Here is an 18142-nt window from a genome sequence, read left to right on the forward strand (position 1 = left end):
TCAGCCAGATTAAAACCGTAAATGAAAAACATCCCCGTCTGAAGACAAGATAATTCCATGTAATAATAGTTTGTGGTTGTAGCGAAATCTCAAGGCTCAAGGTTCGAAATCCACTGCCATTTTCACGTCGAGGACCCTCAAATTGAAGCGTACGGTATTAAGCCCTCCTAGTTGAAAAATGAATGTGATGACAGGGACCCCCCGTAAGGGAAGATGTTAGCTGTTTGATTAGATTAAGCCATTTAGACATGGCTGCATCTGTGTCGCGTTACATTTGCCGAGCTGCATATCCGCTACCATTTAAACCCTCTATTGGTAAAACGTACTTATAATATACAGTACGTACTTGATACAGTCTTTTATTCACTCTCTACCAAATCTCTTTGCCAAAAAATAGCCGATCTACATGCATTGCGACGCGTTGTGAGCAAATGTCCCACCCGAGGATAATGTTGGGGATATTTTGATTATCTCGATAATATCGTAAATCCCGATTTCTTTGCTCAAAACAATCATGATATGAAATAATCAGGGTTCCCACACGTCTTTAGCAATTAATTTCCAAAACCTTTCCAAAACTTTTCAAGAATATTTAACCCGATTTCCAGGACTATATCTATACTATAATTTTGCGAATGTCTGAGTGAGTGTCTGTCTGTCTGTCTGAAACAGCGTTTCTCCTCAGTGGCTGGAGCAATTGATCTGAAATCGCATCACCATTAGCATATGAACACACCTAACATAACTGTGAAGCCCGTTTGTCACTTTCACAAATCATATACTGTATATTAGCATTTTTATGGTGTATCTACTATCTATTCTGCATCTAGCATGAGGCACATCTATTCTGCATCTAGCATGAGGCAACATGTTTAACCAGCTCTCTGTGTGTGTGTGTGTGTGTGTGTGTGTGTGTGTGTGTGTGTGTGTGTGTGTGTGTGTGTGTGTGTGTGCAGGCAGGCGGGTGTGTGCGCAGGCGGGTGGGCGGGCGGGCTGGGGGGGGTAGCCATTAAACGAAACGGGTATTTCTTACATTGATGCTCCTACATATTATCATGCAAGCACCAGTTAAAGTTACTTTCCATCCCTCATATACTGTATGCACAGTGCACATCCCATAACCCACACACTGCACATCATTTTGGAGCTCATATCTTTGAACGGGTAAGGGCTAGTAACAATAATTCAGCTCAATAAGGAGTCGCTTACTCCTATGCGCAATGCCCAAAGACAGGTAGTGTATGGCAGTGGTTCTCAACCTTTCCTGGCCGTGACCCACGAAATAATCATGTTTTAACTGGTGACCCGGGCACCCTGACGAGCACTAAGAGTTGAGGAATTTTGTATAACACGCTTTTATTGTGAAAATAGCCGATCTACATGCTCACAACGCATCGCTTTGCGAGGCGTTGTGAGCATGTAGATCAGCTATTTTCACAATTTCTGCCTCTAATATTTGACAATTTGGCCAATGTTTAATTTGTCATTTCAGAGGTATTAACAAAATCAATAACCAAAGACAATGCATAGCTATTTTTCCAGGACCTTCCAGGACCCTTGATCAATTCCAAAACTTTTCCAGTAGTGGAAAAAAATATTTTTCTAATTTCAAAATATTTCCAGGAATTTCAGGACCGTGGGAACCCTGTATGAAATAATGTTCATATCATGCCATCCCTAAGAATGAGAAGCGCGTATAGTTCTTATAGCGTTACCGCTGGGGTTGCTGTGGTAGGAGCGGTGCAGGGTCCTCATGGCCAGCTCCTCCAGAGGGACCACACGGTCACACTCCACCCCGATGGCCTTCACCTCCCCGGGCAGCGGGACGGCCAGGTCCTCCCCCTGGAGCAGGCACAGAGCCGGGGCACTGGAGCCCTGAGGAGACAGACCACAGCTACACACACACACACACACACACACACGCATGCGTGCACCGCATACCAGTGTTCACTTTGGTTTAGTTTTAGACTTTTGAATAAGATGTAATTTTGTTTTAGTCATATTTTTTTGTCACCTGAAATGTTTAAGTTTTAGTCTAGTTTTAGTCGACTAAACGTCATAAGATTTTGGTTGACTAAATCTACAGTTGATTTCGTCAACATTTTGGCGGTGCCTTGATGGCGTGAATGAATTTAAACTGGAGTAAGCGTAAAAGTTAATTTAGGAGTACTACAGGAAAGCTATCCCTACTTTAAATGGTCTCATTTGCTTTATTTTAATTTATTTTCACTTTCTTTATTTTCTTTATTTTTTTATTTGTATTATTCATTTTGGTTAGTATATGTATAAAAAACATTGTTTATAAAAAGTATTATTTTATACTATAATTATTTTGAAACATCATGGACATTTGTACAACATCTTTGATTATATACATTTTTAAAGCGAACATTTGCAACTCAAATCTGTTTCTGGGGGCGTCCCTGATACTTTATGTTTTGAGATGGGGGGGTCGGTGGCCAAATACATAACAATTCTGGGGGTACTTGACATGAAAGGTTTTGAGAAGAACCACTGACGATAGAAACATAGCTTTTTCCTAAAAACCTTAGAAGGATTTAGAAGACATGTGTAGAATGGTTACCCGCTGCAGCCGATCACCTTGTTGTACAGGTAGGAGGGAAGGCCTTTCAGATGGACGTTGTTGTCAACGAACACAAACTGGAGCTCTCTGGACCGACCCAGGTCTGAAACAAACAAACGCACGCACACACACACACACACACACACACACACACACACACACACACACACACACACACACACACACGCACACACACACACACACAGTGTTAACTTATTCCCCTTTTTGTTGTTGTTGTTTGCATTTTTCACAAGTTAGCGACCAGCCCCATCTGGTGTTAACAGTTCTACTGCCATATTTATTATTTATTTATTTGTGCTGGTGCCATCAAAAAGTAGCTTACCTTTGCGATGTTATAGAAAATTATCTATGGATTATTTACAAACATAATCTTTTTCAATGGACACATATATCTGTACTGTAGCCAAACTGACGGCAGGGGGAAGCCTTATGCAAGGAATGAATGTGAAATGGCCCTCCCCTCTTTCTGTCGTTCAGCGCGTAGAAATGCATTTTCTAGATCAGGTCCACAGAATACAGCCAGGAAGTGATTTGGGACTCCATTGATGTTTACGCGTGGTGGAAATGTGAAATTTTACGGTACACACCGCACGACCCCTCATCAGCTTACAGTGCTGCTTAATGTTCGAAGCAGTAAAAGAGTTAAAAAAAAAAGAAAAAAATAATGGAATCACAGCAGAAGCGAAAAACATGCTCTCCATTCCTCTCTGCTTCCTGGTGTTCGCTCTGTGTTTGTTGGAATCCCTCGCACTTTTTCTTCACGGAAACACAGAGTGATGGTCCGTGTCCGTGAACGATCGAAAAATCAAAAAATATTCTGTGAACATTTTAAGATAGCTGGCAGTGGTTAGTTTTGGTTAAATATTCTTGTCAGAGAATGAGTTCATTCCGTCGACCAAAACTATGACGAAAAATCGACAACCTTTTTTCACTGAAAGGAACAAGATAGAAATGACAATTAAAATAGAAACAAAAATGTTAGAGAGGGACTAGTGGAGAAGAGATCCAGTAGAACTAAGACATTTTATGTTTGCTTGCGCTCGGGTGTTGCAATCAGTAGCATAGCAGCTCAGTGAGCTTGTAGATCGGTTATTTTCAACATTCAAACAAGTGTAAAATCAGCTATTATGGTGCCATCACAGGCCACCAAAATACATTTTAGTCGACTAAATCAACTGTAGATTTAGTTTACTAAAATCTCATATTTAGTTGACTAAAGCTAAAACATTTCAGGTGACTAAAATATGACTAAAACTAAATGGAATTTTATTCAAAAGACTATGACTAAAACTAAATCTATCCACCTGTTTCTGCGAGAATTTACTGTAGCATTAAGTGTGGGACATACAATCTTACGTCACGTCGCAAATGTAACCACTGTGAGCTTGTAGATCACACTCGGCTTGGCTCGGCTGCGACGCCGGAACTGCCGCACACCTTCTGCGCAATGCACGATGGGACGTTGGAAACTTGTGGATATTTTTGCTGTCATAATCAACACTGAGCAGAACTAAGGCAAGTCATGTAATGTTTAGTCGTGCTCGGGTGTTGTGCACACTTCCTCAGGTAAGTACCTGAGGACAGATAAAAGGTGTGTGAGCGTAGCAGCAGATCTATACTGTACACCATATTCTCTGGTCTCCTTCTGTCCTCTGAGTAAACTCTGCTTGGAAAACCCCTGCAGCAATTATCAACTGAGAGAGAGAGAGAGAGAGAGAGAGAGAGAGAGAGAGAGAGAGAGAGAGAGAGAGAGAGAGAGCCTTTGAAGATGGTTCAGTGATGGCAGGCAGGGGCTGCTGCTGGGTGTGCATGCGCGCAGCCGCGCACACACACACACATACAAACAAGACTCCTGTAACCCTCACGTTACACCGTACAGTACGTAGCCGCTCCCCACAGGCCTTGTTATTAACATGATGGGTTCATTATGCTGCTAGTTCTAGGCGTGTTGTACAGTATATTGATCTCTGACGGGTGGAAACCTTGTTATGACCAAAACTGTTTCTTTTCAGGGTTCAAATTCCAACGCAGAAAAAAGTAGCAGATCTACAAGCTGAAGCTATCTGCTACTTTTGTGTGACACTGCAGTGTGATCCAGTAAAACGGTGCGTGTCCTGGGCACCTGCGACATCACCACCTCACCACTAGTCTCGCGAGGCCAGACTGTTGCCTCCGCAATTTTGGCAAATGCTCCCGGCATACAGTCTGGCAAACGGAAATAGAAACGATGAGTGCGAGATAAAGCGGATGTGACACAACCGCTCCCTTGGTGCAGTAACAATAACATGTCCTACTGGAAGCGTTATGTCTCCTTTCAACATTTCTGGGGGTGTTATTTCGTCTTTCTCTGGTGTTATTGGTGTTACCTCCATGATGTTTTCAAACGTTTTCTTAAACTATACACCCATAAATAAAAAAAATAGGCCGCTCGAATGACTTTGTCTGAGCTATTGTGTTTCTGTTATGTTTCCAGTGGGACTACAGTTCAGTGCAGCAGCGGCTACTTCCGATACTCGCCGTTCGGGAGCTGCCGTTCCAGACTCTAAATAGCATTCGGAGATTGTGGAATAGTTGTCTGGCTTGGCTACGCGAGACTACCTCACCACCCACGACTCTCACTTCCACACCACCCCCATCCCCCTAAACACCACCCCCGCTCCTAAGGACACACATGCACGCACAAATAGCTTTGTGTTTGTATTACTATACTCATGCGGACATCAACATTTTAAAGAGGTGGTGCCATAGTTCTGTACTTTTTCTGTTTTGTATTTGTCTATGGAGTCAACGTTACTCTAATAGACCCCAACCCAGGTGTGGTTATAATGTGCAAATTTACCTTCCATGTGTATTTTTGGTTTCTTCCTGAAAGCCTCTGAGTCAAACAGTTTATGCTACTGGTTGCCATGGTTATCGTGAAATCATCCTCCGTCATGCACTGGTTACACACATGGGGTTTTTTAATGAATCTATCATGGTTAAAATGGAGTTTGTAGTTACAATGGGTGTGTATGGGGAGAAGCCCTGGAGGAGGAGGGCCTCATAACATTTACATCAAATATCTAAATATTGAATCAATCAAATTAAAATTAAAACTGTTCAGGGTGTTCATAAAAGCCTGATTAGATGATAATCTAAAGTGAAATATCCCTTTAAGTAATGCAGAAGTTTAACAATAATTTAATGATCTATAAGGGTCCATCTGGTTACCACCCCTCAAGGACCGCTGGTTGAGAACCAGTGTTCTAGGGGACTCCATCCAGCCAACCAGCAGTCAGCTGCATCGATACGTCCACCAATCTAACTGACAGCTTCACTGCTGCTCAACTGCTGGTGAGGAGGGCCAGCAGCAACACTGTTGACCTATGACCTGCAGTACATGGGGGAGGGGGTGGGGGCTCAGGGACCTAGAGAGGTTAGAGAAGCAGGCTGCTGACCTAGAGATCACCATTAGACACCACTAGGAGAACAGAGGGCACTCACAGGGCGGCGAGTGACGAGTGCTTTTCCCCTCCATCGGGGAGGTAGATGGCATGGTGTCTGTGGAAAAGGGAGCTAGGTGGGGTTGACGAACGGGCCTTTCTGTGTGGAGTTTGCATGTTCCCCCCGTGTCCCCTCGGGCAGGTATCCTCACTAAAAACATGCAGTAATCCTGGTCTCTTGACTTATACTACGGTCCAGTTTCAGACAAGGTTCTGGGAACCTTTTTTAGGTCCTGCTCTTGATGTAGAACTAAACTTGAGTTCTGGGAACCCATGGGAGGGGCCAGCAGCGCTGCTGCTCTTTTTTGGGACCTTCCCGGTTAGGTCTGGTTATATGGAAAAGTAAGCAGAACTTGATCCCTGTGTAGTAGTAGTAGTAGTAACTAACCTAAGGGCAGAGAGGTGAGGCAGTTGGCGGCCATAGACAGCTCGTTGAGGCTGTGTAACTGACAGATCTGCCTGGGCAGCAGACTGAGGCGGTTGCGGTCGGCGGTCAGACACTGCAGAGACACACATAGGTGCAGCTTCTCTGGAAGAGACATCAGCAGGTTCATGGACACGTCCAGCGTCTCCAGCTCACGCAGCTCACCTAGCTCTGCACAGAGGAGGAGAAAAAGAATCACACCCAGCGTGCAGTGAGCAGTGCCTTCATCTCAAGGCTGCTCAACACGTGGCTGCAGCTGTTGTTGCCGTGAGACATACAGCTGTGAGACATACAAGCACACACACAGTCAAATGTTGGAGCAGCTGGCACTGCTCAAAGAAACTTGGGATGGATCAAATAGAAAGAAATACCATCTTAAATACTATCTTAGTGCCCCTCAAAACCCTCATCCATGACAAACTACTTCTCCAAAGTGAGTGACACCCACAGCCACACCACTAGAGGGAGCAATCATGGTCTGGTAGTACCCACAACATAGAACAAACATGGAAACATGAATTGAATCCACAGGCCCACAATGGAAACAATTCCCCAGGACTTTTTTGTTTTGTTATCCATTTAGCCTTAATGTTTTACATTTCTGACTAATAAAGTATTCAATCAATCAATATAATGGCAAGAAGCAGGATTTAGAGACCCGTAGCCTTGCGCAGCCAGGCTTTGTACTAATCTGCGAAGAGAAAAGCCTGGTTACGACCATATAGACTAGTCAATCTAAGGTTTGACCCAAAAGAAATTGCAATAGTAATGGTTCAAGGTTTTTTATGATCCTTAGGGTCATCCAAATAACATATTAAAAGTTGTGAATTATATATTTAGTGGATCAAGGTAAATTCAGGGGGTTCAAGTTTGGGTCCATTCACTTACTATACAGGAAAAAAAAGACCCCCCAAAACGTCTTCTTTAAGTAGCATGTGAGGGGTCTAACTAGGGGTTTTTCATGAGCCTGAATCCATTGCAAGCATTTGTTTTGCACAAAAAACATTTGTCGGGTTAAAAACAGACACCACAAAACGGAACTGTCCCCAGAAAAGTGATGACTCATCACTAATCCATAGTTTTGTGTTGTCCGTTTTTACCCCAAGGAATGTTTTTCGTGCAAAACAAATGCTTGCAATGTATTCAGAATCATGAACAACCCCTAGTTAGACCCCTCACATGCTACTTAAAGAAGATTTTTTGGGGGTCTTTTTTTCCTGTATAGTAAGTGAATAGACCCAAACTTGAACCCCCTGAATTCACCGTGATCCACTAAATATATAATTCACAACTTTTAATATGTTATTTGGATGACCCTAAGGATCATAAAAAACCTTGAACCATTACTATTGCAATTTCTTTTGGGTCAGGCCCTTTTTTAGCTTAGATTGACTGGCCTAATAGGCTGATACGGCATAGAACAGTGCTACTTCCGCCGGGAGAATTTCTTTTTTTGACCAATCACAGTGCGGTGTTGCTGAAAATCTATTCTCAGCAGAAACATTTTCTGTTCTCCCTCACGCCTTTGTCCTTTCTGCTCGGAGTGCTCGCACAGTAAGCAGCAAACATGGATTCTACCAACGTTACACATTTCTACTAAACGTTTACGTTTCTACTAAAGAGCGAGTTAACTTACGAGCTGGTCAATAGTGCTATTGTTTTGTTTCACCGGGGAATGTAAACAGACTGTAGCGTATGACGTAACTTCCATTAACCGCAGCACTTCCGCCACTTCCGGTGTCTACAGGTATCATGCCATTCACATCGCATATTGTGGCCAGGGTGCGTGGTACGTTACCTGGGGGGAGGCATCGCAGCTGGTTATTGGCCAGTCTCAAGTGGCGCAGCGACCTCAACCGACCAATCTCTGGACAGATCACCTGCAGGGCATTGTCACTCAGGTCTAAGGACTGGAGCCTGCTCAGGTTCCCTATGGCTGAGAGAGACCACACCCACAGAGCTTAGACCACACCCACACTGATTAGACCACACCCACAGAGCTTAGACCACACCCACATAGCTTAGACCACACCCACACTGATTAGACCACACCCACAGAGCTTAGACCACACCCACATAGCTTAGACCACACCCAGCGCTTTGACCACACCCACAGAGCTTGGAACACACTTACAGAGCTTAGAACACACCCACACTGCTTAACTATGACAAAAAAATGTTTGACAACGAAAATGAAATAAAAACTAAATTAAAAACAAATTAAAAACAAAATAAGAAGTAAAAGAAACAAAATATAAACTAAATAAAAAATAAGCTATGAATCTATGATGACTAAAACTAAGACTAAATATATTGACAATTTCATCAACAAATAAAAAGACAAGTCAATTTTGGTTGTGCTCAGGTGTTGCATTCTGAAAATAGCAGATATACAAGCTCACAACGTGTTGTGGTGCGGCACGTTGTGAGCTTGTAGATTTGCTTGAGTGGAAGTCAGTCAGTCAGTCAGTCCATTTAGTGACTCTTTTACACAAGGTCAGACTCACCCTCAGGAATCATGGCTATGTTGTTGGAGTGCAGATACCTTCAATAGAAAATAGACAAAACGGATGGAATCATCACATTCATAAGAAACTCTATAATAATTACAGTGATTACATACTACCACTGATGCCATGTCTGCTTATAAGCAACTTTGGGCTTGTTTTTTTTAGTTTTAGTTTTTTGTGTCAGGGAGACTCATTCAAGATTTTTGTTGTTAAAATGTTACATAAATATTCCACATTTGTCACATTTTCTTGAGGAATATATATGTCACCGGATGTTAGAGAAACAGGACGGCCGAGAAACGGAGCACTCGCGGTGCCGCACGGGGCGGAACAAGCGGTCGCCCACAACAACGTCCTCCAGGCGGAGCCCATCGATTGTCCACGACATTGCAAGCGGCGCGAAGGCCAGCGGACCTTGGTCCTGCTCTTCGCCCCCGAGCGCCGCAGGCGCGAGTGGCCGCGAAGAGCGGGCCAGGGCCGCGCGGCCGGCGGAGCGCCGCGCGAGTTACGAAGCCGTGGTGAATGCAATCGTTATATTTATGCCCAGGCCATAAGGCCTGGGCAAGCCCAAGATAAACGCTCATAGTAAGCTAATGGCTAAGCTAATGGCTAAGCTAATGGCTAAACACCGCCCAGCTAGGCTAGTAAATAAAGAAAGGGAGTCGCAAACGAGTGACGTCAGCGCCTGCACTAGTGAATGGCTGTCTATGGGCTGTCGTCGCCATCTGGTGGTGATTAGTGTGTGGTGAACGAAACAAGCGCTCTTACAATGAACGTCCTGAGTTACCCAAACATACTGTAACATATATATTTTTTTAGTAGCATATCTACAAGCTCACAACGTGTCGCATGTTTGTAGATAGTTTCGCTTGTTTTCATAGACCTGACCGCTTGTTTCTCTCTCTAAATCAATTATTATTATATTTTACTTTTTTACTCCACCACAATTATTTGGAAACTTTAATAGTTACTTTGCATTTAGCATTATTATTAATACAAAACATACATTACCCACTTCAATTCTATATACATTTTGGCCATTTGAAAATAGCCGATCTACAAGCTCACCATGCATAGTGATGATGCATAGGCATATTGCTAGCTTGTAGATCTGCTATTTTCAAAATATTTGGGGGGAAAAGGAACATTCTGCATAATGAGTACGTTCTAACTTTTGGTACTTTACGTACATTTTGATAGCAATACTTTTGGACTTTTACTCAAGTCAATTTTGAATTATGGACTTTTACTTGGAACAGAGTATTTCTACATTACTTTTACTTTTACACTGTACTGTCTGCACTATAATGTCCCACAGACTTCTACCTGAACACTCTACTTTATTTTATCCTATTTTATTTGTATCTTTGGCCATAGCCTTTATCTGATCTTATCCGTGGTGTCATCAATATTTCAAATGATCTTTAATTGATCTGCATGTGAAAGGTTCAATACAAATGGAGATTATTGTTGTTATCATTATTCTGATTCGGATCCATTTTCATGGTGACTGAACAAAGTGCTCTAGTGACACCTGCTGGACATTACGTGAAAGTGCACCAACCAGTTTGGTATGGTACTGTGTCATTATCATTATCTACGTATTACAATTTACAATTCAGGCATTTAACAGACTGAACAGATTGAATCCAAAGCAATTTAAAATAAGCAAGGACAACACAAGGTAATACATCAAATGCATAGAAATAGTCATCTAGGGAAACCAGGAACCATCAACAGTAGAATAACCAAAATAACAAGAAATCTATAATCTGTACATTGTGACTAGGACCCCAGGCCAACAATGACCTGGCATTGGTCTACATAACATGCTATCTAAATTACATTTTAGCCTTTTCATAAGCATGCAAGGTTGTCGAGGCTAGGGCAAGTGCTACGGTAAGGTGCTACAGGCTAAGGTGGAGTCTTCAGACTACGGCAGAAGCTAGGGAATGAGTCTGCAGTTCTAATTGCAATGGGGAGTTCATTACACAGTTTGAGAGGCCGAAGGGAGAAGAGTCTGGGACGTATGGAGCGTTGTCCGGAATGTTTGCTTACTTAAAGAGTTAAGTGGTCACAGCAGCGGTATACCCGTGTCTTTACCACCACCACTCAACATTACAGCACTCATATAGACACAAGCATTGTAAATCTATAATGAACCACGTTGTAATAATAATATAATTATAATCATAGACATGACTGTGTGCAGTGAATACTCACAGTTCAATCAGATTGGGAAGCTTCAGAGCCAGATTGTCTGGCTATTAGAGAAAAGAGGGGACAAAACAAAGAGAAACTTCACTGACCAAAATGATCACATCTGGATTTGCATTCATAATAAAGCATGACGTTGTTGTCGAGTGGAAACCTTGTATGTCCAAAACCGTTTGTTTTGTATTTATCATTTTAAAAATGATTTAAACTTGTGAAAACAGCTGAGCCGATACAAGGCCTTTTGTGCAACGGCCTTGTATTGTGAAGCAGGGCTTTACTTTGCGAAAAAAAATAAAAATTTGAAACTTGGAGGTTTCTGCCCGACAGTGACGATGAGTAACATTCTGCTAAAATTGATGAACATTGAGCGAAGGAAAAAAATAAATAAAAAAGATATGATGACAAAAACTGTGACTAAATAAACATATTGTCAATTTCATCAACAAATAAAAACTAGACTAAAATGTTAGAGAGGGAATACGTGGAGAAGAGATCCAGTAGAACTAACAGACATGTCATTTTATCTTTGGTTGCACTCTGAAAATAGCAGATCTGTAAGCTCACAAGTCACAACACGTCACAGCTGTGAGCTTGTAGATCAGCTATTTTCAGCATGCATCCAAGTGTAAAATCAGGCATTACGATGCCAATCGAGGCGCAGCAAAATGCATTTTTGACGATACAATCGACTGTAGATTTAAAATCTTGTGATATTTAGTCGACTAAAACTAGACTAAAACTAAAAGAATCAGATGACTAAAACTACATTAGATGTTATGATTGATTGATTGATTGATTGATTGATTGATTGATTGATTGATTGATTGATTGAAGAATTATTAGAAGTTTGCATAGGAAAAGGTACAGTTTCATGACAGTACAGTTCACTGGTACAAGGTCAACTAAGTAGCACTAGACCTATTTAAATTGACAATCTTTTTTCAACTAATACCATTGAATGACAGACAGATAAAACAGTACTATGCAGAGACAGTAAGGAGAAAAAAAACTGTCGTAAAGACACAATGCAAAAAAATAAATGGTATATACAAATAGAAAAAACAAATAACTAAAAATGTTTGGTCTAAAGAGGTGGCAGGTCTTACCAGGGTGGTCAGTGAGTTCCTCTTCATGTAGAGTCTCTCCAGGAACTGCAGGCCCTCGTCCTTCAGGAGTTCCACAGGGAACTTGTCCAGGTTCCTGTAGTTGAGGAACAGGTTCTTGTGCCTCTCCTGCTTGGCCATGAAGATGGTCTCGTGGAGCTCGCTGGCCATGGCTGCCCTGCAGAGGGCAAGCAGCAACGTGTCATTACACACTTTAACAACATTTCATATCATTAACAATAACAGAAGACCAGTAAGACTCCCTAATCGGGAGATAAGCGACCATCAGGTCGCATGTATACACAATGTTGTCGGCAAAAAGCAACCTCATGGTGGCGCTAGAAGAGGGGCATGTGAGAAATCAGGGGCGGAGGTTGTGGTTTGCCAGCCAAGGGAGTGTGTGCGTGCAAAATTTGGCATGGATAGGGGCAACGGTGCCGGAGATAAGAGTAGGGCCAAAAGTGTGACGTGACGTGACGGACAAATGGAGGGACGGACTGACGGACTGACGGACAGCCCATGGAGGTTTTGATAGTAACTGAGACCTGACGGTCGCAAAAAACTATGTAATCTCATGTCATTATGACAGACTCTGACAACAACACAAAACAGACTCATATCAACAAAATAATAGATCCAAAAATGCTCCCTAGACCACCGTCCTATTAGATTCCAGTAATGGACTGATTTAGATGCATTTGATGTATTTATGTTGACGTATTGATGCATCATTACCTTGCTTATTCTAAATCACTCTGGATTAAAAGTGTCTGCTAAATGCCTAAATTGTAAATTGTAGATGATGCTTGGATCAATTAAATTAAGTAACGTTGGGTGTTTTTTTGTCGCTGTATATTTGCACATACGTTGAAATTTGTCCTCTGCATTTACCCATCCTATAATAACTACTAAGAGCAGTGATGTCATGTACTCATCCTATAAGAGCCCTCGGGACTCTTGCTGGGGCCATCATTCAGCCCCACTATGACAATGCCTGCTCCTCCTGGTACTCCAACATCAAGATGCCACTGAAGACTAAGCTCCAAACCTCCCAAAACAAATTGATTCGACTACTTCTTGACATGAGGCCCATGTCTCCCCCACACATTTTGCTAGCCTAGGATGGCTCAAAGTAGAAGACAGTGTTTAACAACTAAAAATGGGACTGACTTTCAAAATAGTCAATGCAAATCTGCCCTCAACCCCCACAGTGCCTGCATACCTGACCAAACACCTACAAAAAGTTAGCAACACCCACAGCTACAACACTAGAGGGAGCGCACACAACTTAATCATACAAACCCATAGCACAAATATGAGAAAATTCTCCTTCTACAACACTGGCACTCAAGGGCGGAATTTCCTCTCTTAAAACATGTAAATCGCTGGCCTCCTTCAAAACAGCCCTGAAAATTCTCCTTGTGACCAGAGGCGAAGGTAGTCATTCACTTCTCCCATAAGACAGGCGAGAAGTGAGACCCAACTAGGAGCAGTGAGCAGCCATTGGATTCTACTGTGCTGCAGTGTGCTCGAGGATGTCTTGCTCAGGGACACATCGACACATTGCTGGCCTGGAATGGTACCTGGGACGACCAGGGGCTCTGGCTCCCTAGGTGGCGATATTTCTGTTCCTAGGATGGGATAAGACAGAGCCGGCACGGCACGCCTCCGTCGTGTTGTCCAAAAACAAGTGCTCCCTCGCCCCACTCATCCTAGGAATACAAATGTAACCCGCCCCCCCCCCAGGCGGGCTCACTAACCACTCAGTTATGGCCAGCCCGTAGTCAGGGAGCGACGGCATTTGGAAAGCCACAGAATGTACTCAGTCTCTCCACATCATCAGCAGCAGCGATCATTCTGACAGGTTTTACTACTCACACAATCACTGCTCTTTGGCTGTTGTGGGTCTTTAAAGAGTCCCCATCCAGTCAGAGGATTTGATGATGTCTCCTTCTATCTACAGCATCCCTGCTCCTGTTGAGACAAAACAACATCGCACAAACTTAAAAAAATAAAATAAGTATTTAATCAGTTTCAGTAACGTTTACACCAGAGGTAGGCAACCTTAGGCACAGTGTCAACATTGGCACAGGGGAGGGTGATCACTGGTACACTGGCAGAAGTGTGAGAGAGAGGATTTTTATAAATTAAAATAATAAAGTCACCTAATTTACAGCAAAATGACATCCTGCACATAATTCTACATTCATCACTGATTATGAAATGCTTGGAGCGCATTATTTTAAACAACCTTCTTAATAATGTGCAACATGAAATGGACCCGTTACAGTTTGCATATACAAAGGGGAGGGGTACTGACGATGCTCTTCTTGTGATGCTTAATAAGATCTACTGTCACCTAGATGAACCTAAAAAGAAACGATATGCTCGTGTACTCTTTGTAGACTTCTCGTCGGCATTTAATACTATGAGACCTCACATATTGATGAGAAAGCTGTATGATATGGGTCCAGGGTGTTAACACCAATATCATCAGATGGGTTGAGTCCTTCCTGACTGATCGGGTACAACATGTCAGGGTGAATAAATCGATGTCTCTTCCTATTACGACCAACACGGGGGCCCCTCAAGGGAGTGTGATCTCGCCGGTATTGTTTACTCTGTACACAAGCGACTGTAGGAGCGACTCTGATAACACCTGTATTGTTAAATTTGCCGACGACACAGCCATAGTTGGTTTGATCGAGGATGACGAGATAAGCTATCGAGGAACAGTGGATGAGTTTTCTGGTTGGTGTAAAAATAACTTTCTTCAGTTAAATATTAAAAAAACTAAGGAAGTTATATTTGATCTTCGGACGAGTGCTGATGGTACACACCAGAAAATAGTCATTGATGGTGATGAGGTAGAAACTGTTAAAGAATACAAGTACTTGGGTACAACGATTGATTCAAAGCTGACATGGAATTCTAACACCGATGCCATCTATAAGAAAGGTCAGCAGAGGCTGCATTTTATGCGCAGACTGAGAACGTATAATGTGGATAAAAGTTTGATGTTACTTTTCCATCGCTCCTTTGTGGAAAGTGCATTAACATTTTGTTTTGTTGCCTGGTATGGCTCCTTATCACTGGTCAATAAGAACAGGCTCCATAAAATCATAAATGTATCCAGCAAGATAGCTGGGGTACGCTGGAGAGTATGACCTCTATGTATGAGACCTGTGTGCTCAGGAAGGGCAAAGCTATTTCTAGGGATAGAACACACCCGTTATACAGTCAATATAACCTTATGCCCTCAGGACGACGGTACACAGTACCTGGGTTGAAGGCGAGGGCCTCGAGGACATTTTGTCCCCACTAGTATAGGGCTTCTGAACAAACAAGCCCCAGCTCAGTTCTGCGCATAAAATGTTATGACTGGTAGCCTGTTTTGTATCATGTTGTCAGTGAACTGTCTTGTCATTCATGTATTGTGTTGTGTGTTATGTGTTGTAATTTTGTGTCCTGAATGACTGCTTGGTGCAAAAAGAATTTCCGCAAGGACAAATAAAGCATCTATCTATCTATCTATTCATTAAAACTCTGAACTCTGACAGGGAGAGGTGGATTATTGCTCTGAGTATACCGATCGTTATACAATGTCCTGCCGGCTGCCAATCAAAATATGTCAGAATGTTTGATGGTGTGTCATTAAAATGTATGTTGACATGGCACACGGACTATCTAGAAAATAAAAATATGGCACTTAATTTCAAAAAGGTTGCTGACCCATGGTTTACACCGACTGCCCCTGGCAAGTTCATAAAATGTTCGGGCAAGCAGCGTTTGTTTTCAGGTTGCCGGACAGGCAAGTTAACACAAAATGTCTGTGGAAAAATTATAGAGCACAGTTGATTGATAATATTCAGTTTTTTTGTAGTTGTTGTTTTTTTAATAAATGCATCTGAGATCCATAATTCACCATTATGGTCTCTGGCATTAATGTTTTGTACTAGATTGGCATTCTTCTTCAATTACCAGAAAACATCAGTCATCATCAGTGTGTTGAATTGAATCTTATTAAATCATAAATTGCCCAAATAATTCAACCAACCAACTTTTAGGCGGCAACGTGGCATTCACGTCACCAGGATGTTTTACTGCGATTAAAACGAATCCTGGAGCTTAAAGTCGGAAAGTGTGCTTCGTTTGGGCTGGTGTGAATTCTGATTCTGAACAAACAAATTCTAATCCAAAAAAAAAAAAAACGGTGATAAAGATAAAGATGTTACTGTTTAGTATATGATATTCTCAGGTGAGAACACTCAACCTATGTCTACTTCTTCTAACAAAGTAATTATTTACTCAAACTTTTCCATGTCAAGGACCCCCAAATTCATATGTATTTGGTCGCAGATCCCTCCCAGTCTGAAAAAGGTTTCAGAATTATTCAAACTTTTCCAGACATTTGATATTTTTCTAATAGCAGCTGTAATTTAAGCGTGTGCACAAAGCCACGAGCTGTGAGCTTGTAGATCTGCACATTTTTGAACAGCCAAAGTATTTAATATGGATACAGTGGTTAAAATTATTATGATGATAAATTAACAACTTTTGCTGGGGACCCCCTGGACCTAATCCAGATTATGTGAAATAAATACATTAAACTACTACTACTACTATATAGATAGCCTGCTTCATAGAAGGGTATTTTGATTACACTATGACACACACACACACACACACACACACACACACACACACACACACACACACACACACACACACAGATCTTTAGACTGTGAAATAAAGTCATACTTTAGTGTACATATTTCCTTCATAACCGGTGCAGCTTGTAGATCTGCTATTTTCAAACATTTTAGTACTTTTACTTTTAGTACTTAAGTACATTTTGATGCCAATACTAATATTTTTACTCAAGTAGTACATTTTGAATTCCGGACTTTTACTTGTAGCAAAGCACTTCTACGTTGCAGTAATGATACATTTACTTAAGTATTGAGTATGTTTTCCCACCACTGTATATTTCATAATGTTTTTTTTGGGGGGGGGGATCAAACACAGCAGCACTGTCATGGCATGGCAGCCCGTTGGCTAACAGTGTAGGTTCCTTTCTGCTGCACTGTGAGAGCTAAACGTCCACATAAAACACATGTCATGTCTTTACCTGAGATGTCCAGTATCACTTTTAGACACGAGTTAGGGTTGTTTCGGTTTGCCCTCATGAATATTACAATCCGTTTATTATCTAACCCCCCAGAGCTAACTGGACTGGCTAGCTAGTTAGCAGCTTGAGCAACACAAAGGTAAACAACGTCTGACGTCATCGTCCAGGCGACGACGTACGGCGGCGCACGTTGGTTGATGGGAGTTGAAGTTCTTTTGAACCTGGCTGGCTTCTGTCTACACGACTACACAACATAACATCAGTGGTGGGGGAAAGTAAAGTAAAAGTAGCCTACAAAAGTAGGTATAAGTATCAAAATGTAGGCTATACCAAAAGCAGGCCTACTGGTAGCTCTGGTCCATCGCTTTCACCTCCCGCATTGCTGCGGGAGGTGAAAGCGATGGACCAGAGCTAGCCTACTGGAAGCTAGTAGGTCCCATTTCACAAGTTTTCAAATAATACAAATATTTTGAAAATAGTAGATCTACAAGCTCACAATTACAAATACAATGTGTCATATCGCGACACATTTTGAGCTTGTAGATCTACTATTTTCAAATGGCCAAAATGTATTAAGGGCTGAAGTGGGTAGGCTAATGTATGTTTTGTCATAATAATTCAAATCTACAAAGTAGCCTAACTAGTAACTAAAGTTGTCAAATAATTGTAG

The 18142-nt window shown here is 42.0% G+C and overlaps 1 protein-coding gene across 1 annotated transcript in view; it reads right to left on the reverse strand.

Moving 5' to 3' along the window:
* lrrc28 (leucine rich repeat containing 28) overlaps positions 1–17603 on the reverse strand; it is a 30047-nt gene extending 12444 nt beyond the window's left edge. The window contains exons 1-9 of the mRNA XM_080729438.1: positions 17473–17603; positions 14220–14315; positions 12345–12519; positions 11245–11285; positions 9019–9056; positions 8310–8447; positions 6476–6682; positions 2585–2687; positions 1716–1894 (exon numbers count right to left, since the gene is read on the reverse strand). Of these exons, the coding sequence (XP_080585564.1) occupies positions 1716–1894; positions 2585–2687; positions 6476–6682; positions 8310–8447; positions 9019–9056; positions 11245–11285; positions 12345–12512 (874 nt within the window). The 5' untranslated portion in view covers positions 12513–12519; positions 14220–14315; positions 17473–17603. The remainder of the gene's footprint in view (positions 1–1715; positions 1895–2584; positions 2688–6475; positions 6683–8309; positions 8448–9018; positions 9057–11244; positions 11286–12344; positions 12520–14219; positions 14316–17472) is intronic.
* Positions 17604–18142: the final 539 nt, after the last annotated feature.

The sequence above is a fragment of the Nannobrachium achirus genome, assembly GCF_963921795.1.
Source record: "Nannobrachium achirus genome assembly, chromosome: 7".
In the NCBI taxonomy this organism is placed as follows: domain Eukaryota; kingdom Metazoa; phylum Chordata; class Actinopteri; order Myctophiformes; family Myctophidae; genus Nannobrachium; species Nannobrachium achirus.